The following is a 26,813-nucleotide window of genomic DNA, read 5'->3' on the forward strand; positions in this document are numbered from 1 at the left end:
TGTTGTTAGTTTGTATTTTTTGTTTTTGAACCTTGATCAAATCAAGTTTTTTTTTGTTTTTTTTCCCCAGTTTAATGCCAGTCTGCCCTCACAGATCAGACTGGCAACATCGAATGTTTAACATTTATACAGTTTACACAGTGGTTGGGGGAGGGGGGGCAATGAAGTGCGTCGGAACCCGCACCATTGACAAGTGCTTTAGAAACAGTTTACGTTTTACAAACAAAGTACAGTGAGAAGCAACAATGAGCCAGTCGGTGTGGATTAAACAGGCAGGCCAGCTTTCCAGTCTCTCCATCTCACTCGAGGAAACGTTTTCAGACAGACTTTCCCTTTTTCACTCCCACATCCCTCCCAAAAGACACCACTGCCATGGGGGCTTACGGTGATTGAAGTTGCAGAAGCTTTTGTCACACTTGCACTTAAATATGCAATTAGTGTAAATCTACCATAAAATACAACAAGTACACTGCACTCCCAGCTCTGGTTTTGCATGTTCTAGAGACAGGGTGTGACATACATACCAGTATGACTCATACAGGGAGCTTTTCACATTAACATCTCTTAAATTTCTGTAAGGTAAGGGCATTAACTAATACAAGAAAAGTACGTGGGAGTTAAGATTAAGAGTATCTGGGATCTAATGGAACATCCTCAAGAATTCTGAAGTCACACTAAAGTTTGTCTCTGTCTACAGATTTAGCCACACCTGCTCAGTTTCTCCAACATTCCCTGTTTGTCTCAAGAGGCTGATTGGCTTAAACCTCCTGACAGTCTGGGTTTTGATGGGGATACCGCTCTATGTCCCACCCTCAACAAACTGAACTACACAGTAATCAGTCCAGGTTCAGATAGTGGGTGACTATGGGTTAACTGAAGAAGGTCAAAGCTGGGCACACAATTCCCCCTATATCACTCTAGTCAATTTATATCATGAAGTTGCCCACGGGCAGGAGCAGAGAAAGGCTGTTCACCTTTGGTCCAGCCAAAGTGGAATAACCACCCTGCTTCCTCTCCCCCCATGAAAAGCCCCCGAATGGGGGTCCTTGTTTGAACCACACACCGTTTGTGTCACTTGATAAGACACTGAGCTGTGCCTGCATAACAGGCTGTTTTGAGGTGCACCAGAGACTTCATTTTATGGTGTTTTCAATGTAAGGACTGCTCAAAGGCTGCATTTCCATTTTCAGCTGTCCCACACAACTCTGCCACTGGAACATCGCTAACTGATGTTTCCCATTTCCAAGTTTGTTCTGTTTCAGTTTTCTAAGTTGGAGGGTTGAAAAGGTAGCTTACCTCCACCACCCATTCCTTTAAGGGACCAAAAAGAGCTTGTGGCAGTATTTTGAATAGAAGAGCAGGGATGTCACCACTCTCCTGGTGCTTTCAGTCATTTTCTAAATTCACTTATGGAATGTGGACATCTCTAGCTGGGCCAGCGTTTATTGCCATCCTTGATTGCCCAAAGGACAGTTAAGACTTGCTGTGGGTCTGCAGTCATATAGACCTGACCAGGTAAAGATGGTAAGTTTCCCTCCCTAAATGACAATGATTTTACAGTCATCATTAGCCTCTCTAAACTATCAGGAAAACAGAATATCTGATGATTGCTCTGCAAGATCTGCCATGTTTTCCTACATTCTAAAAGTGACCAAAATTCCAAAGGGTGTCACCAGAAACAATTGGAATCTTCAATTCACAGTAAGAAATGCCCATCCTTCCTCGTTTTCTTATTTTGTCAGATTTTCAAGATCTTGGTATATACAGAAATGGAACTGGGCTAAATCTTTGCTTTGTGACCGTTCCCCTCAACTCCTCTGTAGCCATCTCCCTCCCCCACCAGACTCCTTGGGATGCAGTGTTAGATCGCCTGGCATTACATGAACGCAGCAAGTAAAATATCTGTTCTGTCACAAAATATACACTGTGATCACAACCTGAAACAAAATCACCCACTTGAAAATGCAACATGAGCCAACACCAATCTTGAAAACCTTCATGAGCTCCACTACATGGAGCAAGAGTTAGACAATTTAGCTGGTCCCAAGTGACAAGTCAAAGGTGTAAGATGAAAGTTGGAAAAAAAATACCATGAGATGGCAAAAATAATCGGAGCCTTCAAAACAGAATTGATTTATAAATTGAAGATAGAAAGTTTGCAAATTCACAGAGAAAAGGCAGGTGAGCAGAATTAGAGGAGTTGCTCTCACAGACAGTAGGTCTAGTCACGATTAGTCAAATGGCATAGTTCTGTGCTTTAACTGTTCTGTGTTTAAAAACAAATTCACTCTCTGTAGCTTTCATGAACGGACATGCACCTGCTCCAGTGAAATAATCTGGAGCTATTCCATTCAGTCCTCTTTGCCTGTTAACAGTATAAAAAGCCCACCTATTTTCCAACCTCTTTCAGTTCTTAAAATAAAGTCAGACTGGATTTGAAACCTTAACTCTGTTTCTCTGTCTCAATAGATGCGAGCAGACCTGCTGTGTTGGTTTGTAGCTCATAAGGCCTAGGGAGTCAGCCTTGTGTGGAGGCATTCCTGGAAGTCACTTCACCTAAATTCTTCCATCTCACACCATCAGCCTCTTGCCATGTCCGTTCTTGCAGGGGGAGCTACCCCGTACCCATAAAGTGAACAGACTAAATCCCCAATTGAATGATTCTTGTCTCAGTCGAAAAATATTTCTCAACATCCACCAGTTAAAAATAACAAAGTGTTGAGAAAGTCTCTCCCCTGCCCTGGCACAGGAATTTTCCCTTGGCTTTTACTCACAGCAATATCCAAGGATTGTCCAGAAAAGGAGGCTAGGGGAATAGAGGGAGAGATGACTCTCAGCTCCACAAATGGTGGGCAGGTGGTTGGATCTTGTGATAATGGTGGCTTCAGGGGAGGGCCAGGGGTTCTCGGAATGCATTGGTGATCCCAGCTAGCCTGGAAGCAATCTTTAGCAACCTGGTGTAGGACCTTATCTGCAGACAAAAATAGCGCACTACCGATGTGCCAATTCTCCCTGACCTGTGCAACTCCTCGCCTCTCTGAGAGAATGCATGTGGAGTGCAGATAGGAGAATCACTTACAAAACACTTGCAGCTGAAACAACAACTTGCATTTATTTAGAACATAGTGAATGAAAGTAGTGGTGTTCCACAAGAAGGTTGACATTGAGTCATATGATGAGGCAACTGAGCAGAACAGGTCGGTTTTAAGTGACATATTCAAGAAAGTATTGGCAGGTAGGGGCTCTGTGAAATAATTCCAGAGGTTAAGTCCTTAGCAACTGAATGCTGTTTTATCATAAATGAAATGTGATGTCGCCGCCTAGGCTAGCTTTTTTAATTCCAGATTCTATTTAGTTCAAATGTCACCATTTGTTATGGAGGGGATTTTGAAACCATATGCCCAGACCACAAGCCTAGGGTTCTGGTGCACTGATCTGCCCAATGTGATGAAATGCAGGGCCACAGGACTGATAGAGTGCTGTCTCAATCCCACAGAGGGGAGAGAAATCCACCAGGATTCTGCTAACCAGAGTACAATACATAGGAGAGGCATTCCTTTGATATGAATCTACAAACAATAACTAATTATCCTTTAACCCTTAAAACATCATTACCAAATATTTTGAACAATAATGGATCTCCATTGTAATCTTTTACATCTTAACTTTAAAAGAATGGACTGGAATTAGTTTCTGGATCAAAATTTGAATAACATTGAGGTATTTCCCCCACCAACCCCTTCATTTCCGTGGTTATTTTCAGGATGTGACAAGGCTGCATTATTTACCAGTCCTGGTTTGCCCTTGATACAACCCAGGTGGCATAGGTCTGGAGTCATACACAGGTCAGGCTGGGTAAGAACAATAGATTTCCTTACCTAAATCTGGAACAGACTGATTTTTGGTCTCTTGGAGAATCAAAGAATATGGGGTGCAAGAAGGAAACTTGGTGTTGATGCCACGATCGGACTAAACGGTAGAACAGATTTGAAGAGGTCAATGGTCTACTGCTGCTCCTAACTTTTATGCCTATTGAGAATAAAGCTGAATTTAAAAACTGAAATCTTAATGTTTTCAGACTGGAAAACTAATCCATTAACATTGCTGCTACTCTATCACATCCACAAGCAACACACGTCCTTAATTTTCAAATCAGGCATAAGTATTTCAACTGAAGGTATTTGAATACAGAGAAGAATTAATTAAGATAGGTTTAATCTTCCTTGAAATTTAACAACTGATTTGAGATGGTCTGTGCCTGTCTTTGGAAAGGATAAGCTTTATGGTTTGAGTTTTGGCAATGGAGATCAGATCTAAATGTCTTGATGGATTCATATATCAAAGACTAGGCCAGGCCACAGTCCTCCAGCTGATCATTACCATGCTACCGTGTCTCAGTAAGCAGCACTCGAGTTCAACTTGCATTCTTCCAGCTAACCCACACTGACAGTTCAGTGCTGTACTAAGGGAGTGCTGCATTCCTGCAGATACCATCTTTCAGATGAGATACTAAACCACTCAGACTAATCATAAAAGATTCTACAGCTTGATCTAGAAAAGTGGACTGATGTAATTAATTGTTATGTCTTTGCCAATAGAAGGCATCTGGTTATTAGTTGATTGCTGCTTGTGGAACCTTATTGTGCCTCAGAGAGTGAGAAGTGCTTTGAAACATCCTGGGCAGTGAAAGGTGCTATCTAAATACAAGTTGTTTCTTTGTCACCTGATGATCTGTACAACAGGACCCCCCCCCACCCCGACTCTGGTTATGACCAAGCTGCATGTACATGGAGGTTGCCTGGAATCATCACTTGCAACAAACCCCAACAGTTGGAAATAAAATCAAAGTTAATACAAGACACTCAATAAAAGTGCTATTAGCAAGGAACACATAACAAAAAAGAAAGTTAAATATAAAAGATCATTTAAATGAAAATTATGTTCATTTGAGGCTCATTAGAGATTTTAAGGGTGGTCACCCCCATGAGAGGGTTTTGCCCATGTCAAGGATCTGAGCCATGGGCAGGACCAGCAGATTTCCAGCAGCAATGGCACAAACACATAAATTATTAATAATATATTAATAATGTATTATATATTTGAATAGAAACAATGTGCAAGCAAATGAGGAAACACAGGAGATTGGAACTAAGTCATAATGGTGATTGGATAGCTGGGTGGAGACATAATAGGCTAAGCGGCCTCCTCTGCAGCGTGACACTTCCATAACACCTTGAGGGACAAGCGCTGCTTATAGGTGGAGGATGCTTTAGAAAGAAAAGAGGTCTTATTCTTCCTCTTAGCTCATATAAAGGAATCAAAGGGTCACTACCTTGTGTATTTATTTTTCCAAGAAACTAGGCTTCTTGAGTTCAAAATCGGAGGCAATTGGAATGGAAAACAGGGGATTGCAGGGTGCAGAGGAATGACCAGAGGATCTGTACGCCGCAGCAAAATACGTACAGTAACAAAACTGACATTGAATAGCTTTACTACCACAGTATTCTAGCCATTGAAAACAAACTGACCACCAGAGTCCAGACACTTCATGGACCTTTCTGAAATCTTAAGGGCTAAATCTATGTTGCAGTAAGAAACAAGTTCTGCAGTTAGCCACCATCTATTGGCGCAAAGTAAGCACTGGACATTTTAAAATACAATTGTAAAAGCTGCTTGATTAAGGGGATGACTTTAATCATTAAACGTGAATCACACCTCCTTAGATTCAGCACATAAATGTTTAAATAACTCCAAGAAGAGAAAATTGCATCGCCATTGCTTTCATCTTGCATTCATCAGGACAAATGTAAGAAAGCCAAATTTCAAATAAACATAATGACAAAGAAAAATTAGGAATGTCTTCTATGAAAACAAAAGGAACACATTCATTTCTTCTGTCTTTTTTGGAATTACCAGGGGATGTGGGAAGCTTATAGTTCACCATTGCTTTCTTCATGTCATTCCTTGGTCAGACTCAACTTGCTAATCAATCAATACTCTTCTGTAATGCAAACCATTGTGATTATCTAAAATTTGGCATGATTGCATTTGTCATGAGAGTGCAAAACAAAAAGCTTTGGCAACATGTAACTCTTCCCAGCAATAACGATAATTCATTGCTACTTTCCACCAAAACTGAAAGTAGGTGCAAAATTCTTCATACCTGAGGAGCTACGAATGTATCTAATTTTATTCCTCTTGGATCTCAGTTGTATTGTGTGAAACTGTTCATAGCTTTCAAAGCGGAATTTGGCAACTATGTGAAGAGGGGTTGAAAATTGCAGGGCTTCAGGAAAAACACTGGATAGTGGGTCTAGCTGAGCAGCTCTTACAAAGTCAGCATAGGTCAAGTGGCTTCCTTATGTGCTGTAACCATTCTTAGAAGATAAGCTTATTGCTCTTGGAGCAGAAGATATTGAGGGATGTTTTGATAGAGGTTCAAAAGATTCCAACGGATTTAGACTGGGTAATGTTCCGCATTCTCCAATGATATCAGGATAATTAAGACACAGATTTAAAATCTTGGGCAAGTGATGCAGAGGGGATTTGAGGAAGAACTGTTTGATAAAGAGGTTGGCCATTACCTGGAACCTGCTGCCTGCAGTGAAGGTGATAGAAGCAGATACGATAAGTGATTTGAAATTGGGGCGTGCACTTGACCTTGCAGAGCTGCAGGAATACAGTGGAAGCGGCAGGAGGCTCTACAGCAACACAGCAAGAATATTATGGGCTGAATGGCCTTTGTCTGTACTGTTGTTTTGCTGTAATCAGTGTAATCCTGTGCCTTCACTTATGAAGGACACTGCAGCCCTCTGCAAGCAGTTTAATGCTAATGTTTGGCATGTGGGATGACCTATTATAGGGGTCAGTCAGGTAGGGACTTGGTGTAAGTTGTGCTATTCCTTTGAAAGGGAATGAAACAATCACAACCCCCTTGTTCTTTCAAACTTAATCAACTAATTAATATCTCTCAATCACCCCAACCTGCCCTGCGCTATCCCTGCCAAAATTAATCCACACCTGGATGTTCATCATTGCTGTTACAAGATGCCTTAGACCAACAAACGACAACTTGTGAAATGCAATATACAGTCAAACAACACACTACTGAATGCAATATACAGTCAAACAACACACATCTTTCCGCCATAAACCGTGGCTTCATAAACTGCGGTTGCATTGCATCAATTCTGAGTGTCAGCAGTGCCTTAGGGTTTTGGCCCCTTACCTTAGAATCCAAAGGTTGTCGGTTCAAATCCCACTCTAAGGAACCAAGTACAGAATCTAATGAGTAGTGAGGGAGTGCTGCAATGTCAGAAATGCCATCTTTCATGTCAGACCTTAAAACAAGGCCCTTCTCAGGTAAATGATCATGTGATCCAATTCACATTGAAGGAAAGGGGAGCCATAAGCCAATATTTATCCTTCAACCAACATCATTAACCCTGGTTTGTGGGAGCTTGCTGTGCACAAAGTTTGTAGAATAGTGTCTGTACTTCAGAAGTACTTCAATGATTGTAAAGTGCTTTTGGGCGTCCTCAGGTTGCGAAAGGTGCTATGTAAGTGCATGTCCTTCAAATGTGTCTGTTTTTCTTTGGAAAGGCTAAGAGTAATTTCTGTTTTGTCTCACAAAGTGTAACCTCGAGAACAGTTTTACCATTCCGAGGACTTCAGATTGTACTAAAATTGAGAGTGCATCCTCCCCCAACCCGGTATCACTGCCAATGGCTTTAGGGATGGTGCAGTTGTACTCATCAATATTATACTGGCTCAGATTTGCCACATCCAATCTCAAACTTGTACTGACTTGGCCATCTTAGATGGGGCAATTGGTATAGGCGTTGCAATTGGCAACTGCACCCCTCATGTTGACTAGCCCACAATGACCATGACATCAAGTTTTATTTCCAAGGAAACTGACCAGAGGTCTGCAGCAAATCTTACTCCACATTTTCAAGGGGCGATTTTCAGCAGAATTTGGGTAAAACTTAAGGGTTGGAAAGATCACAGTCCGTGATTCTGCACAAAACTTAAAGATCATATTACTGGTACTGTTCTGCTTTTCCTCACTGTTGACAATCTGGGGTCATCTGTGCCTTGTTAAATTTGGAGGTTTTTAACAGAAAATGAATAGAATCATACCTTTTACACCCAGTGGGAATTTCTTCTGGTTATAGGTTGGATACAGAGTCCACCTACATTGTCCCCATCAAACACTCCCAGGATAGGTATACAGCACAATGAGAGACACAGTAAAGCTTCCACTGAAATACCTCAACCGTATACCTTAACCCCAGTCCTGCAGGAGCTACTCCACTCACTCATGATCTGTCACTATCTGATGAAAGACCGGTTTCCAATTCGCATACTGTTTTTTACCACAGCTGAGTAAGGAAAAGGGAGATGGTGAGCGGATGAGCAAGAGGTCAGGGAACCAGAAGGTTTCAATATATTTTTGAAAAAGAATGTTCAATGTTGCTTGACTCCTTCTGCTGCCTTCTCTCACTGTCACTCCTTTCCCTTTCACACCCAACTCTCTCTTTATCCATCTCTGATGTGTTTCGTCCCAGGTAAGTCCAAACTAGTTCCAAATGCCCTCTTGGTCCTTTTGCCTGAGGCTCTGACCAACCCAATGGGCTAACTAGTTAACCAAACATCATTAAGGTGATCTTTAATCCCATCCTTCATTCTTAAATCTTTACTAAAACAAATGTACTTGGCACCTGCTGGCATCTTGGCTAGGTGCCAGCGCTTAATGGATGACTCCATCCTGCCCTGCCCACCTGCTCCTCCCCCAGCACAGGGTCCTGAGTGACAACCCCAGCCAGGCAACCTAGCTTGATGGCAAAACTTGGATCACTTGCCTCCCTCTGCATGAGTCACTAACAGATGACATGGATTGATCCTGGCATTACCACTTCTCGAAGGATATGCAAATCTTCCCCAGCATTATTACCTCAAGATGATTAAAGAAAGGGGCAAACACCAGTTAAACAAACTGCCCCACCTTCTGCCACTGGCAGAAAGGGATGTCTGCAGAAATTTGTGGCATCAATTGGCAGAGACGTGGACATGAGATGAGCCACCAACGTCTGGGTCATGATGCAAACCCACACCAATTTAACACGGAAACACTCGACTGTAGGTGTTCAAGTGACTCCTCTTCTCCCCATATCCAAACCACTACATCCAACCCCTTGGGTGCCCAATCTCCACCCACCCCAGCCCATTTCCCTCCCCGAGGATTAATACCGACCGTTGAGAGATAGGCTGGAATCATGATCCAGTGTTATGGGAAGGGCACATTCCCCAGAAAAAGGTACCAGTCTGTCCCAAAAACGTCTCAAATACCAATGACAACAAGATACCATAATGGCCATTTTCACCCCACTGGGTCCGGCCTTATTTGCAATCCTCCCATCCGTCCAAAGGAGACATTTCATTTCAATTTCCCTTTTTACAATCTTTACCGACTGACTGTACAGTATACACACAGCAGGGCCAAGAGGACAATGACTGGATGAGGCTCAGGCCACAGGCCCAAGTGGACAACAAGCGGGCAAGGTCCAAGGACACAGGCCCAAAATGTCTGCTACAAGTTTTGCTTGGTCACTCTCGCTCTCCCTGTGAGTCAGCTTTGTGCTCAAGCGGCGCAGAGATGACGGGGATGGCGGAGTCAGAGCCTTGTGGCCCAGACTAAGATGCACCTCCCCATCCCAACCTCCATCCAACAGGAGTGCCTCCCCCGACCAACTTTCTCAGGTCTCCAGGGGTATTGGAAGCGATGGCGCCCATTGGTACTCCATCTGGTCAGCAGCGATGCCTTGGGCTTCTGTCCATCTTCGATTGGACTCTCCCTCTCTCGGGCCAAGAGCCAAATGAAAAATAAGTGCTTTTACTCAATGGGATTTGAGGAGATTGGTTAAAAAGGAAGTTAAAATAATGGGGAAAAACAATAATAGAATGAGGTCCATCATCTCCAGAACTAAAAAAAATGGAGGGGTGGTGGGGGTCAACTTTGAACCTAGTTTTTTTTTCAAAGATTTAGGAGATTGTCCCCTTCTCACACTCAAGAGAAGCCGCCCAAGGGTGCAGAGTCAAAAGAGGTCAATCTTCCTTGCGTTCCAAAGTCTGGGGGGCATGGATACTGCCCGTGTTCATGGGGAAGGGAAGGGTGGACAGCAGGGCCTCGGCTGTCGTGAAGACGCTTCCTGCTGGCACCTGGGTCAAGCCAGCTGCACCAACGGGGCTGGCGAAGGGCCCCGCCATGTTTAGCCGCTGAACATGGTGGTAGATCATCTCCACTTGGGCTTTTGAATCAGCAGTGCTGCCACCGCCACCGCCAAAGGCAGAGGCGTTGAGGTCCACAAAGTTGATGGCGGCAGCAGCAGGCAGCAGGTTGCCCTGCATGGCCAAGGCGACATCGGCTGGCGCATAGCGGATGGTGCTGGTGGTGTAGAGGCCCTGAGGTGGGGGGCCACCGCTGCCACCACCGACGACGATGGAGGAGGAGGGGGAAGAGGAAGGGCCAGCTCCACTCACAGGGTGAGGGGTCACCAATGGCAGCACTGCGTGCAGCCGCCGTTGGTGCACCATCTCCAGCTCGTGTGCGTAGGCCACTGCCTGGGCCTTGTCCTCACGGGGGGAGCCTGACAGAGGAGGTGACAGGGCATCCGATGACCCTCCCGTCCCTCCTCCTGCCGCCAAGACTGACCGGGCAGCAGGGGGTGGCGAGGTGGGGCTGCTGAACGGAGTCTTCTGCCCACCACTGGCATCGGCGCCCCCTGGGGGCGTCAGGACAGAATCTGGGATGGCAACGTGAAGAGTTGGTACTGGGTGAAAGTGCTCTGAGGTCGCCAAGCGGTAAGGCAGCTCACTCCTCATGACCTCGCGGTTGGGTGGAAAGTTCCAGATTGCGCTGTTGTTATCGAAGTTGACGGGCTGAGTGGCCTCAGTCTTGATTTTCAGGGGAGAGATACGGTCAGGTGTGGGTTTGGACGGGGTCCGACCTCCACCTCCTCCACCACCAAAGTCGGAGGCGCCTGGGCTCGGTGAGTCTGACGACCTGGCCCTGGAGGCCGAGCTTTCCCGAGGCCTCTTCTTCCTCTTTAGGTACTGGGGCTTACTGGCTAAGCCGCCGTTTTCATCCTCCGAGCTATCTGTGTCCCCGTCACCGCCACTGGGGAGGGAGCTCCGGGACTCGCGGGCTGCTGGCCGCACCTCACTGTCCCCCTCGACCTTCATGCGCTTGACCTTGGACAGGATGAAGCTCCTCCTCCCGGCGCTTGGCCCCTCGCTGTCCGAGTCGTCGGGCTGGCTGGTGTCACTGTCATCCTTGGCCGAAGTCAACTCTTCCTCCGACTGGCTTGCTGATCGTTTCCAGCCCTCTGTGCGGGGCTCTGTCCCCTTCTCGTAATTGCTTCGCTTCCCAATGTCTTTTGGATTGTCCCTTTCTACAGTGAAACAGAAGAAATTAAGGAAGGAGATCAACATATAAGCAACATTAATGTGGCACCAAGAAACCAATTTCCTACAGGGAAGGAAATCTGCCAATGAGGACTAACATTCAATGGAGTTTGGAAGATTATGGTGGTGATCTCAGAAATCTGTAAAATTCTAACAAATCTAAACAGGGCTATACACAGGAAGGATGTTCCTGATGATCAAAGAGTCCAGAAGCAGGAGTCACAGTCTAAGGATACTGGGTAGGCCATCTGAGGAGAAATGTCTTCACCTGGTGAGCTTGTGGAATTCTCCACCACAGAAAGTTGTGGAGGCCAAAATGTTGAATGTTTTCAAGAAGGCGATAGATGTAACTCTTAGGGCTAAAGGGGTCAAAGTGCATAGGAGTAAATGCAGAAACGAGGGTGTGAGTTTTGTTGATCAGCAGGTTCATGTTGAATGGTGGATCAGGCTGAAAAGGGTGAGTGGCCTACTCCTGCTTCAGGTTTCTACTTCATTGTTTTATCAGTGCAGTTCCTCAGGAGACCCAAAGACCTATAGATGTCTATTAGATTCAAAATATTAAGTCTATTTCTCTCTTCACAGGTTTCCAGACTGAAGTTTCTCCAGCATTTGCTGATTTCATTTCAGATCTCTAGCATCTGCAGTATTTTGTTTTTATACTATTAATTCATATTTTATCTTTATTCCCTTTGCTTAAGTAGCGAATTAAGCTACTTAAGCTCTTGACTGGCAGTGCAAAGGCCATCAATTCTATAGTGTGACAGTGGATGTAACTGACCCATTTTCTATGTCCTTTCTGGCATACATGTGACTTCTGACCCATAACAACGTGGCCAACTCTTAACCAGCTTCTGAAATAGCCCAAGCAAGTCTCTCAGTTCAAGGGCAGTTAAGGGTGGGCAACAGATACTGGCCTTGCCATTGACACCCACATCCCATTAAAAAAAAAGCTGATGAATTGCCATTTTTAAAAAAATTGCTTATGTCATGTGGGCATTACATCTAGGGCAGCATTTATTGTTCACTCTTAGTTGCGCCTGAATCGACTGTCTTGCTCAGCCACTTCAGAGAGTAAAAAAGTCAGCCATCTCGCTTTGAGTCTGGAATCACATGTAGGCTAGACCAGGTAAGGACGGCATTAGCAAAAGCAAATTATTTTTATGATCATTGAGAATGGTTACACAGTTGGCATTAGACTAGCTTTTTAACTCTAGATTTAACAACAAGTTCAAATTCCAGCATCTGCATGGTGCAATTCAAACCCATTTCCCCAGAATATTAGCTTATCGCCTCTGGATTACCATTATTCCATTATCTTCCCTTCCAGAGAGCAGTTAAGAGTCATGTGATTGACTGTGGATCTGGAGTCACATGTGGACCACACAGGGTACAGTTGGCAACTTCCTTCCCTAAACAAATTAGTGAACCAGATGGGTTTTTACAACAATCGATGGTCCTTCTCATCACAGAGACTAGCTTTCCACACCAGATTTATTAATTAAGTTCAAATTCCACTCTTAACTTCCTTCTGCAGTAGTTGAGCAGTTACTTATTTCAAGGGCAATTAGGGCTGGGCAATAAATGCTGGCAACACCCACATGCCATGAAAGAAAAAGAAAACTGCAATCACCCTTTCCAAGATCAATCTATCCTTTCTGAGTTGCAGGGCTCGGAACTGGATGCATTGATCCACTTGAGGTTAGATCAGATTTCTGTACAACTTTCACTAGCAATGAAACATTCATCAATTTATATTAAATCCATACAGTGGATACTCTTTCTATTTTTATGTTCAGATTGTACTTTCTGCCATGGTGGGATTTGAGTCCTGTTATGAAAACATTAGCCAGGAGCTCAGTATTTTTAGTATTTCTACATTCGCAGTATTCCACTTCCTTTCAGAAGTAGAGATAATCTCCAGCATCTGCAGTTCCTACTATCCCTCTCAGAAGTAGTTGAGAATCACACTGTTGTGGGTCTGGAGTCACATACAAACCAGACCCAGGTAAAGATAGCAGATTTCCTTTCCAAACAGAAATTAATAAACTATTCACATTCTATTAGTGATGGATAACAGCAGGCAGTTTGCTTTTACCTAAGTGTTCCCGGGAATCAGATTCCGAATCTGACAACTCCAGTTGCTTGGAAGTTTTAATGGCTGACAACGGAAGCTGGGAGATGTCCATTGGGGTATCTCGGTGCTCTGGCTTGCTACAAATGGATTTAGTAAAGAGAAAATAGTGACATGAATCATGCATGAAAGACTACCACAAAGAGAAACATCCAAAGTAGAAGGTGTTAGAGGGAGACTTTGTGTTTTTCCAGAGTTTTGAACAAAATTGTCAGCATGGGTAAATAGGAATTTTTTCAAATAAACACAGCATTCTACAGAAAGTCAGCAGATCTGGTATCTGATATGACTTTTTTTCAGAACAAGCAGACTCCAAACATTGGCTGTTTTCTCTCTCTACAGGCCTGCTGAGTTTTGCCAGATTATTGTGTTTGTTTCAGATTTCTAGCATCCACAGCATTCTGCTTTTATTTGAGAAACCTTTCTTCTGCAGGCTGGTGAGTTTAGAACAAAGGAATATCATATTAAAATCAGATCCAGAGCATTCTGCAGAGAAGTTTAGGAAAAATTCAGAATGTTCTGCATATGACAGGGGTGGGGGGAAAATGATAATTCATTTTAAAAGGCAATCAGATGTACGAGGACTATAGCGAGAAATGGAACTGATTAGATCATTGACATCATGAACAGAATGTCTTTTTTTAACTCCATGGCTTTTTCACATCAGATTGACAGGGTGAGGTTATGAAAGGATATGGAGCCGGATGGACTGCGGCAGTTCCACAAAGTAGATCTTCCATCACTACCTCATGAGTATTTAGGCATGGGTAATAAATGCTGGCCCAGCCAATAATGTCTGCATTCAGTGAATGAATTTTTCAAAATGTCAAGGCAGGTAGATCAATTTAAGATGCAAATCAGCCAACATCTAGGTCTTTGACTGTCAGGTTGGGCCAAATGGCTTCCACAAATTCCCATGTTCCAAATCTAGTAGGAAAAAAAGCTTTGTTGCCAAAACCAAGAGTGGAGGGGTTTGGAAGGGTTGGTGGGGAAGGGTGGTGGTATAGACTTGACAGCTGACCACAACACATATGGAAATTGGCAGGGATGGTTGTGAGCAGATTGCTACCTGAAGATTTGTGCCTCAAGTGGTGGGATCACTGACTAAACATCAACATCTCAATTGTCAGTGGCAGTAGGTAGTATCATGAAATGTTTGAGACAAGGTCAATTTTCAACAATTGAAAACAAGTTGCTAAATTACAATACCAAGAGTGAAAACATGCAGAGTCTGAAGAGGATTGGCAGAAAAATGACACTATCTCTTAGCATCAGAGAAACCAAGAGTTCAGGATGAACACAGAGTCTTTTCCTTGCAATCCATGTCAAGAAGATATGAACTAAATATAATGAGGGAATATGGCTCCTTCTGTTAGGCTGCATGTTAATTAGTTGCTGTAATTAAAGCTTGCAATTAAAGTATAATCACAGCAACTAATGGTTTTATGTTGAATTAGTCACAGCTAATTATTTGCAGTGTAGGGATTACTAAATATTATTGCAGCAATGATATTCTTTTTCGGACTTCTGTGGAGCAGACAAAAGATGCAGGGTATGTTGTAATTTAAGATTATAAGATGTGGGAGCAGATGGAGGCCATTCAGTCCATAAACCTGCTCCACCATTCAATGTGACAATGGCTGATCTGATAATTCTAATTCCACTTTCTTACTGTATCCTTGATTCCCTTGCTAATTAAAAATATGGCTATCTAAGTCTTGAAAATACTTAGTGATCCAGCCTTGACAGTGTTCTGCAAAGAATTTCAGATTCACTACCCTCTGAAAGAAGAAATTCCTCCTCATCTGTTTTAAATGGGGGACTTCTTTCCCAGAGATTTACCCTCTGGTCCGAGACTTTCTCACAATGGAAAAACAGCCTCTCTACACCTACCCTGTGAAGTCCCCTAAGAGTATTCTATTCTCTCTAGATTTATTTCTTTAAGAAGCAATAAGAGGTGGAAAACAGTGTAATGAGCTTCGTAAAGTGTAACGAGAGTGCTGAGAGTGGAGACTGTTTCTGTTTTGTACTGTGCCAATTCAAACTATCACTTTGAAATAAAAACTTTAAGACTGAGTGAGCAATTTTATTTTAAATGACTTTAAGTGAGTTGTAAGTTCCATAGGAATTGGTGTTAAAGTCTAGGTTAGGTACCTTTGTATAATTTTCCCCGGAAAAAATTAGACAAGTTGAAATACTGTTCTACACATATACAATACTGTGCATTCTTAGCTGAAATAACCTGCAAAATAAAAATCAATAAATATAAAAGAAATACAATATAGAATATTCTACATGCAATACAGTGTTTTAAAGAAATACAGTTGCCTGTTTTTTTGGTTGACGAAACACCATCTAGTGGCAGAAGTTGGTCAGGGCAAACAGCTCCTGCCACCAGTGGAAGCCTTTCAGTGAGAGTTGAGCACCAGAGGTAGGAGAAGCAAATATCTGAAAGTAAGAGTGAGACAGGACAGAGGAAGACACCAGTGAGAAGAAACATGGCCAGAAGGTAAGGGGTGGGAGGCTGGCAAGCAGCAAGACAAGGCCAAGGCAGGAGGCAGCAAAGACAGAGGGAAGCAAAGCCAGGGTGAGAAGCTATTGAAGAGGGGGAGGGGAAAGCAAGGATAATGGGAATGTGGAGTAACTCTAGGACGAAAAAGCCAGGGCCAGAGTTAGGTTATGAATTAATACTGGAGCTGTAAATATGAGAGCAAACAAACCTTAAATAAGCAGTATTGAAACACTGATTTTTAGTGGGTAGTGTAAAATAAAAGAAATTCTGGATGTGCCATGGAAGGGGTGCAATAACGAGTCACTAGATTAATCCCTGGAATGGTGGGGTTATTGTATTGGAAAGATATTGAGGCTGTTTTCTCCCAAATTTCAAAGAATGAGGGATGATTTCATTGAAGCACACAGAATTCTTACAAAGCATGGCAGAGTGGATGTAGATAGCATGTTCTCCCAGGCTGGGATTCTACAAACATCAGGAACATTATCTTTTTTTTTCTCCATTTGGGACTGAGACAAGGAGGAATTTCTTTAATCAGAGGTGGTGAGACTTTGGATTCCTCTACCCCAGAATTGGCTCAGTTATCGAGTCTATTCAATTTGATAGAATTTGACAGATTTCAAGATAAAGATACAAAGTGAGATTTTCAATTTTGGTAACATGTTAGTTAGTAAGGAGGAACAGACTTAGGTAAATGGAGTCCAGGTCCAGTTCAGTGGCATTCTAACCAAATAGTGTGACATGGGCTGAATGGTCCCCTTCTCCTGTTTACTTAGCCCAGATGGTGTGAGGGGTACCAAGTGAATCAAGCGTCCTTAACACTGCCGAGATACATATACTCTGCCCATGAGATTCAGTGGCATCATGACAGCCACACTAAGCAGAAGGACAGGTCAGAAATTTACCTGCTCCCACCCAGTGAGCAGTGAGCCTCTGAACAGTGGTGTTGGATGCACAGAATCTGTATTAGACAAGAGGGAGCTAGAAGGGAAGGCAATGGCCTATTACCAGTAGACTGTTAATCCAAAGACCCAGATAATGTTCTAGGGACCCAGATTCGAATCCCACCATGACAGATGGTGGAATTTGAATCAGTAAGAAGAGGGAGCTAGATTGAGTGCTCACTTGGGCAAATGCTACATCATGAAGTGCGGCAAGTGACTTTATAAATTACTTTCAGTCCCAGAACTAGCTCTTATTGCCTGGACAGAAGTGCAAAATTGATCCCAAATGGGCCCTTGATGGGAGTTTCTCTCTCTGCCTCTTTTTTAAAGAAATATTCCTTCCAGGGTAGGATCTTGCGAACTAGGCCAGCATTTATGAATCTCCTTAGTTACCCTTGCAAAGGAGGTGGGGTGAGCTGCCTTCTGGAACCACAGCTGTGCAAAAAAATAGTTGCAAAGAAGATTTACGAGGAATTTACTGGGACTGGAAGAGCTGAGTTATAAGGAGGGGCTGGACAGGCTGGGACATTTTCCCTGGAGTGTAGGAGGCTGAGGGGTGATGTTATGGAGGTTTATAAAATCCGAGGGACATGGATAGGGTAAACAGCCAAGTCTTTTCCCCAGGGTGGGCAAGTCCAAAACTAGATAGCATTGGTTTAAGGTGAGAGGGGAAAGACTTAAAAGGGACCTGAGGGGCAACTTTTTCACACAGAGGGTCATTCTTAAGTGGAATGAGCTGCCAGAGGAAGTGGGGGAGGCAGGTAAAATTACAACATTTAAAAGACATTTTGACAAGTGTTTGGATAGGAATAATTTAGATGGATACGGGCCAAATACAGGCAAATGGGACTAGTTCAGTTTAGGAAACCTGGTCAGCATGGACAAGTTGGGCTGAAGGGACTGATTTGGTGCTGCAGGACTCTATGACTGACTCGAATTTGGAAAGGGACACCCACAGGACTATTAGGGAATGAGTTTCAGGAATTTGACCCACCTTAGGTTCACCCAGGAGAATGTGGCTGTGGAGATAGAGTGGGCAGGTTGTGATTAGAGAAAGGAAGGGAAGGTGAGGGAGGGGTAGGGTGTATCTGGTCAGTGTCCCAGCCATCACTAAGATAAGCAAGGGTTGCAACTCCTTCACACTTCAGGACCATCAAAAAGAGTTTCAAAGCCAATGAAGTGCTTTGGAAGTGTTGTAAAAAGGGAGATGGGCAGGAGCTGTTCATGCACAGCAAGATCCCATAAACAGCAATGAGGTACATAGCCAGATAATGTGTTTTTGGGCATGTGGGTACAGGGATAAATATCATGATTTCCTCTTTCCTCCTTCATACCGAGGGTGGGGGCAGACTTGGCGATACTCAGATCTTGATTCCCAATTCTGCCCACCGATTGTGTTACATTGGCACAGGCTTAGGCTCACCTCAGCACGTGGTTGACCCAGATGATGTTCTTCTCATTTCCATTCTTGACGTTGATGGAGATGGTTGCACTGGACTGCACCCACATGTAACCTCCATTCTTTTGCATCCAGCGATAGTACTTGGTGACCACCTGCCCCTTGTTTAACACTGGAGGAAGAAGAGTGAGGGACTGTTAATGGCATAGAGAGGTGGGGGGAGGGTCATGATGCAGAGGGAAGGCTGGATTAATATTGGTAGGGATACAGTCAGTACACGGTACTGGGGGAAAAGAGCTTACTAAATGACCATGGTGGAGCTTGTTTTTCCTTTACTCATTTGCAGGATGAGGGCGTTGCTGGCTTGGCCAGCATTTATTGCCCATCCCTAATTGCCCAGAGGGCAGTTATGAGTCAACCACATTGCTTTCGGTCTGGGGTCATGTGTAGGCCAGAACAGGTAAGGATTGCAGTTCCTGGACATCAGTGAACCAGACGGGATCCCCCCACCAACATAATCGGCAATGGATTCATGGTCATCATTAGACTCTTAATTTCATATATTTACTGAATTCAAATTCCACCATCTGCTGTGGTGGGATTTGAACCCAGGTCACCAGAACACTACGTGGGTTAACTGTCCAGTGATAATACCAGGAGGCCATTGCCGTCCCCAATGCTGGATTAACATCGGTAGGGATGCAATCAGTAACACAAGGTACTAGGCGAGTGGGGTTATGAATGACAGTGTGAGCAAGCTGGATTAATATCAGTGGTAATACAATCAGTAATACCACTGGAGAAGAGAGGGAGGTTACTGTGTGACTTGGGGAGCTGGGTTAGTTTCAGTTGAGGTATGGTAAGTATCACAGGTTGCTGGATGAGAGAGGGGTGTTCTTGAGTGACAATATGAGGGAGTTGGATTAATACCAGTAGAGATACAAAGACACTAAGCACTGGGTTGAGTGGAATCAGTGGCACTGGGCTGGAGGAACACTTCTGATGCATTATTTTTCAATTTATTTCCCCAGTCATTCTTTGTTTTTATTTATCTGCCCTTCATCCTGGCACACATTCACATCTGTGGTTCAATATTCTCATACACACTTTCTCTGTCTTCCTCCTCGTCACTGTCTCCCTCCCTCTTTCTCTCTGCTTCACTTCACCACCAAGGAGTCTCTCCTGCTTGGCTCTAGCAGTTGGATTCAGTGATTGATGGGTTGAACTGTGACAGCGCAGAAATAAAAAGCTTTAAATTCAATTCAGCAAACGCTCCATTTTAATACTGCAACAACAAAACAGATTTAAGTCTCCAATCTTGCTGAAGTTCCCCACTTCAGTGAGTGCTATTGATTGCAGTTAAGATAAATTGTGACGGATATATCTTTATTCCTTGTGGGAGTTGTGTGCGACAAACAGAGACTTAAAAGAAACTCTGTTCCTGGCAGCATTTTACACAACTATACAATAATAACAGCTCCAAATAATTGGTTGCCATTTCCCTCTCACCTTCTTCCCTTGTAAATCTTTTTCCTGGGCACCAATTCCTCTCTCAAAAATCAAATATGGAGAATGATGATGGACTAGGAACCCAAAGGCCCCCGGGCTAATGGTCTGCCAATGTGGGTTCAAATCCCATCACAACAGCTGGGAATTTTAAATTCAATTAATACATCTGTAATTAGAAGCTAGTCTCAGTAATGGTAACCATGACAACTATCATTGATTTTTGTAAGAACTCATCACGTTGGGTTCACTAATGTCCTTTAGGGAATGAAGTCTATCATCCTTACCTGGCCTGGCCGAGACAGCACAGAATAAAGCTGTTTCTACTGTTTTAAAGTGAAAGTAAAGCACTCTCAACACTGTCTCCAAACAATTCCAGGACAGGTACAGCAATGAATTAAACATCCTAAAACATGTCCACTGTCTGCAAACCACAAGGAGGAATGTGATGGAATACTCTTCACTTCCCTGAATGAGCGCAACTTCAGCCATACGGGAGTCTTTACACCATCCAGGATGAAACCTCTTACTTGATTAGCACCATATCCAGCACTTTCAACATTCACTGTCTCTACCATGGATGTTCAGTAGCAGCAATATGTGCCATCAACAGAAAGCTGAAGCAGCCCATCCAGACTTCTCCAACAGTACCTTCCAAACCCTCAACCTCTATCATCAAGAAGGCTGAGTTTCTCCAGCACTTTATGCATATTGGAATTCGTTACCTTCTGCATTTTTCATGTTACAACAGCAGCCACACTTCAATGTCACTGGAAATGGGCCAAATTCCGACATGTGGGAATAGTTTAGTTTGGGAAACTTGGCATGGACAAGTTGGACCAAAGGGTCTGTTTCCATGCCTTATTACTCTATGACAAGGTCAGCAGATACATGGAACAGCAGTTCATGCAAGTTCCTTTCTGAGCCACTCTCCATCCTGACTTGGGGATATATTGCTGGGTCAAAATCCTGGAACTCCCTCCCTAACAACACTGTAGGTGTCCCTATACCACATAGACAGCCATAGTTCAAGAAGGCAGCTCATCACTACCATCTCAAGGGGCAAATAGGGATGGGCAGCAGCTGCTAAGCCAGGCAGTGACACCCACATTCCGGGTGCATGTCCTGACACCAGAGTGGTACAGGAAGTTGTTGGCACTCAGTGATCCTGATGTCAGTGATGCGTATGAGTACAGGAAGTAGGTTTCACCTGTTATGCTAGACGTGTGCGCATTTCCGCTGATGTCAACTCACTGCCCTGCCATGAGCATGCTGGAGGCTCGGCTCAGTGTTCCACCATCCAGTCTGAAATCAGCTTGCTGTTACACTAGCTGTCCCCTCCCCTCTAACCATCCAAGTGCTGCGACCTGTCTGCTCCCAGTTACCTACCCACACTTTCTTCCTTGTATGACTCTTTCAGCAACATCTGCACATTCACAGGCCACAACTTCCACAAAATGTAACTATTCTAGAACAGAACTTTCCCTCCTTTCAATACTTACTGAAGTTAGTTGTAGTTTTTCAACTCAGTAACTGTTAGTACACTTTGAAGCCACTCAGTCTCTTTGTCATGATGTAGTCTACAATAGTTTCACACCACATGTGTGCAAGTTGCTCCACCTAGTGGTGACATTGGCCTTAAAGCAATAAAAAGCACTGCCATCACAGTGAAGTCACAGGGCCTGAACATATTGAATATATTGAATGATTTATTGTCACTTGTATTTAACAAATGTAGTGAAAAGTGTAATACGTTGCAACACTCTGGTGCCATTTTGAGTTGCAGAAGATATTAAGGTATAACCGGAATATAACTAAAAATAGAGTTCTTCCTCCCTTCTTGTGTTCTGCTCAATGTCTTGGGCGGGGGGGTTAGCAGTGGTGGCAGTTGGTGGAACATCTGTGACATGCTTGGTGCAGAAACTGCTAGATGTGCCAAAAACTACACAAACAAACATCTAAATAAGAATTTGTGCTCTTAAGACGCTGCTTGGTCTGCTGTGTTCATCCAGCTCCACACTTTGTTATCTTGGACTCTTCAGCATCTGCAGTTCTGATTATCTCTGATACAATTCTAACCTCGCTGCAAAGCCTCTTCCAGGGATGCCTAACCTGAAGAAGTTACCCTCCTCCCTCCGGAAGCTTTGGTGGTCTAACATGCTGCTTGGCCTGCTGTGTTCATCCAGCTCCACACTTTGTTATCTAAATAAGAACCTCTGTTTTTGTTCCTGATGAACAGTTTCCCTGTTATCTCTCCTGTTCTAGACTCCCTCTGCTGGTACATGTGTGTATGGTAGCTTCAAATGAACAAAATGTACATTCCAATTTTCAATACACTACAGAATCTAGAGCACATTTTTAGAATCTTTCTTCCTCCACAGATTAGATTTTATAAAGCTTTTGTTCCTAATCTAAATAGCACCATGACAGGCAATCCCTTAGCAGTGATAAATTGAAAGATCCTTTAGAATACTTATGAATGCCTCATAATAACTCAACAGTATCTCACAAGAAATATCCAAATATCAAGAAAAAGAAGATACTTACAGTCCAGGTGGCTGTGCCTGATTCCTTCAACATCCTCAGCATGAATGAAGTGATAGCAGTTTTTCCCCACAACATCTGTGGTGGATAGGTCCATGTAATCAGAAATCCTGCATTCAATAAAAACAGAAGTGCAATTTAGGATGTGTTTATGTATTACATGCAACAACTTCAATTTCAGTGACAGATCATCCATTTCTCCAAAACCCAAACTATCTCCATGTCATGTTGTCATACACATTTTGTGAATTAAGACAAAGAATAGGATCCATTTTGTTGGAGATAGTAAGAACGGCCGATGCTGTAGCCAGAGATAACACAGTGTGGAGCTGGAGGAACACAACAGACCAGGCAGCATCAGAGGAGCAGAAAAGCTGACATTTTGGATCAGGACCCTTCTTCAGAAATGGGGGAGGGGGAAGGGAGCTCTGAAATAAATAGTGGCGGGGGGGTGAGGCTGGGGAATGTAGGTGGGATGGTGATAGGTGAGTACAGGTAGGCAGTGGTAGGGATTTGTCAGTGAGGTGGGGGGAGCAGATAGGTGGGTGAGAAGACGGACAGGTTGTGTCAGGTTAAAGAGGCGGGGATGAGAGGGTGGGTTGGTCATGGGATGAGGCCGGGCTTGGGGAGATTTTAAAACTGGTAAAGTCCACATTGAGACCATTGCTTTGTAGGGTCCTGAGGCGGAATGTGAGGTGCTGCTCCTCCAGTTTCTGGGTAGCATCATTGTGACACTGGAAGAGGCCCAGGATGGACATGTTGCCTTCGGAGTGGGAAGGGGAACTGAAGTGGTTCGCAACTGGACAGTGTTGTCATTTGTCGCAGACAGAGCGCAGGTGCTCTACAAGTCGTCTCTGAGTCTCCACTTTGTCTCACCGATGTAGAGGAAGCCACAGGAGCAGTGTATGCAGAAGACCACATTAGCGGATACGCAGGTGAACTTCTGTTTGATGTGGAAGATTTTTTTGGTTTCTTGGATGGTGGTGATGGGGGAGATGTAGGGGCAAGTATAGCACTTCCTGCGGTTGCAGGGAAAGGTGCTGGGGCTAGTGGGGAGTGTGGAGTGGACGATGAAGTTGCAGAGAGAGCAGTCCCTACGGAAGGCAGATAGGGGTGGGGTGTGAAATATGTTTTTGGTTGTGGGATTGGATTGCAGGTGGTGGAAGTGGCTGAGAATGGTATGTTGAATCCAAAGGTTTGTGGGATGATATGTGAGGACAAAGGGAATTCTGGCTTTATTTTTGTTGGGGAGAGGGGATGTGATGGCAGAGATGCGGGAAATACAAGAGATGCGGTCAAGCGTATTTTTGACCACTGAAGGGGGGAAGTTGCTGTCCTTGAAATAAAAGGACATCTAGGATGGAACGGGAGTGGAAGGCCCCATCTTGGGAGCAGTCGTGGCGGAAGCAGAGGAATTGGGAGTAGGGGATCGCATTCTTGCGGGAAGGTGGGTTACAGCAGGGTGCAGTCTATATTTTGCATCCCACCCCCATCTGCCTTTTGTAGAGACCACTCTCTCTGCAACTCCTTCATCCGCTCCACACTCCCCACTAGCCCCACCACCCCTGTACCTTTCCCTGCAACTGCAGGAAGTGCTACACCTCCCCCATCACCTCCATCCAACGAACCAAAAAAACCTTCCACATCAGACAGTGATTCCCCCGTGCATGCACTAATATGGTCTGCTGCTCCCGATGTGGCCTCCTCTACAATGGAGACAAAGCAGAATCTCAGAGACCACTTTGTGGAGCACCTACGCTCTGTTCGCAACAAATGACAATGCCTTCTGGTCATGAACCACTCTAACTCCCTCTCCCACTCCCTGGACGACAGGTCCATCCTGGCCCTCCTCCAGTGTCACAATGACGCCAACCAGAAACTGGAAGAGCAGCACTTGATATTCTGCCTTGGGAACCAAAAGCCCAAAAGCCTAAACATGGAATTCATCAGTTTCAAAATCTGCCCACCCCCAGACTCATTCCATGACCCTCCCTCTCATCCCCTCTTCCTCAACCTGACACAACTTGTCCACCTTCTCTCCCACCTATCTGCTCCTCCTGCCTCACTGGCCAATCCCCACCACTGCCTAGCTGCACTCACCTATCACCATCCCACCTATCTTACCGAGCCCCAACCCCCACTATTTATTTCAGAGCTCCCTTCCCCCACCCCCATTTCTGAAGGGTCCGGGCCTGAAACATCAGCTTTCCTGCTCCTCTGATGTGCCTGGCCTGCTGTGTTCCTCCAGCTCCACATTGTGAGATCCATTTAGTTGGCATTCTTTTATCATTATTAGTTGATTGCTACACTGGCCCCATTTGGCACTCCTAGGACAGGTACAGCATGGGAATCAGATACAGAGCAAAGCTTCCTCTTTTCTTAAACTGAAAATAAAACTTTCTACATTCTTTTAAACTGAAGCGTAATTCCCCCAACACTGCCCCCATCAAACACTTCCAGGACAGGGACAGAGAAGCTCCTGCTACTCTTTTAAACAGTTAAATAAAGCTTCCCTCTCAACAATGTTCCTATAAACCACTTATAGGATAGGTAAGCATGGGGTCAGGTACAATGTCAAGTTCCCCCTACTCTTTCAAACTGAAAGTAAAACTCCCTCGACAGGTCCATCAAATCCTCCCAGGACAGGTATAGCAGGGGGTTAGATACAGAGTAAAACTTACTCTATTCTTTTAAACTGAAAGTAAAGGTCTCTACACTGTCCTCATAAAACATTTCCTCTAAAGGGGCAGCACGGGGTTAGGTACAGAGTACATCTTCCTTTACACTTTCCAATGACTAATTGATTGATTATAGTGACTATTCTGCATTGCAAGAAAAGGGCAGCAGGGATATGGGAAACGTTTGGGCCGCTCTTCCTGCTGGATCATTGGACGATGGATGGTATGAATGATGCCCTTATGTACCAAATGCCATTTGACTTTACAAAATATTCAAATTCCATGATGGTAAATAATGTCCCATTGTTCGTGACCAATTCTTCCAGGAGTCCATGTATTGCAAATGATGCTTTCAGCTTCTCAAACTGTCATCCCTGAGTTTGCCGAACAAACATTATGCATGTTCAACCACTTTCATCCACAATGACCAGGAATACTTAGCACCATGAAAGGACTGGTATAGTCAATATGCAGTCGAGTCCCGGGTTTTACCCTGCCATTCCCACTAATGTGGGGATGTTGCTGGTGGCAATTTTTGTCCTTGTTGGCACAGTGGGCACTGCCCCACCAACACAGATATGTTGGCATCCAATCCTGGCCACCAGCCATTCCTCCTCATCTTCATCCTGGAAACCCCTGAGTGACCCTGGTGGAGTTCATCCACTATCTGGCAGTGACATTTACTCAGAACAATCGAACTTGCTCCCCACAGTAATATGCCGTCTTCTACGATGATCTGGTTGTGCCAGGACCAGAAAGGCGCCAATTCGGGTTGCTGCAATGGCCCTTCTGTTCACCCATTACCACCAGCTGTTTCAGTTTTGCTAGGGCCAGAGCTTTTTGTGTCCACAGCCAGATATTATCAGCAGTGGCCAGAAAGGCGTGCAGGAGTTCTAAACCAAAACAGACGCTTCCGGGGGGGCACCACTGGTGGAGTATCTGCCAGTGGGAGGCAGCTCAAGGCATCTACATTAGCGGTTTGCCTTCCTGGAAAGTGTTCTAACTTGTATGCGCTGAGAATTCGGACCTAAAGCCGAAGTGTACTGGAAGCTACAGGCAGCGCCACCTTGTCTTCCGGCAGTAGCCCGAGCAAGGATTAACGATCTGTTACTATGACAAATTCCCGTCCATAACAGTCCTGGTGGAACTTCCTCACATCAAAGGTGACCATCAAATCTTCCTTCTCTATCTGGGTGTATTTCCGCTCAGCATCAGCCAAAGTCCGGGAAGCATAAGCTATAGATGTTCCTCTCCGTTGGACCACTGATGGGCCAACGCTACCCCGATACTGTACGGGGAGGCATCACGTTTCAGCACTGCCTCTCGCTTTGGGTCATAGTGGGCCAACACTTTAGATGATGGTAGCTGCTTTTTCACTTCCCTAAAGGCTACCTCTTGGCTATGCAACCATTTACAAGCCTGACCCTTTTTTAAAAGCAGGTGTACGGGTGCAAGATGGAAACCAGGTTATGCATGAATTTTTTGTAATAATTCATATCCCAAGGAAAGACCCAAACTCGGGTACAGATGTGGGAATCTGGGCTCCTTTGATCACCCTCACTTTATCTTCCAACTGGTGTAACCCAGTTTTGTCTACTCTGTAACCGAAGTAGGTCACTTGGGGTTCCTGGTA

General features: G+C 44.4%; 1 protein-coding gene across 7 annotated transcripts in view; it reads right to left on the reverse strand.

Moving 5' to 3' along the window:
• npas1 (neuronal PAS domain protein 1) overlaps positions 1-26,813 on the reverse strand; it is a 392,502-nt gene continuing 365,689 nt past the window's right edge. For all 7 annotated transcript variants that reach the window (XM_048522247.2, XM_048522249.2, XM_048522251.2 and 4 more), the window contains 4 exons: positions 22,506-22,612; positions 18,477-18,624; positions 13,562-13,677; positions 1-11,453 (listed from right to left, as the gene is read on the reverse strand). In XM_048522247.2, coding sequence (XP_048378204.1) covers positions 10,108-11,453; positions 13,562-13,677; positions 18,477-18,624; positions 22,506-22,612 — 1,717 coding nt within the window. In that variant the 3' untranslated portion in view covers positions 1-10,107. The remainder of the gene's footprint in view (positions 11,454-13,561; positions 13,678-18,476; positions 18,625-22,505; positions 22,613-26,813) is intronic.

The sequence above is a fragment of the Stegostoma tigrinum genome, chromosome 39 (genome assembly GCF_030684315.1).
Source record: "Stegostoma tigrinum isolate sSteTig4 chromosome 39, sSteTig4.hap1, whole genome shotgun sequence".
Taxonomy (NCBI): Eukaryota; Metazoa; Chordata; class Chondrichthyes; order Orectolobiformes; family Stegostomatidae; genus Stegostoma; species Stegostoma tigrinum.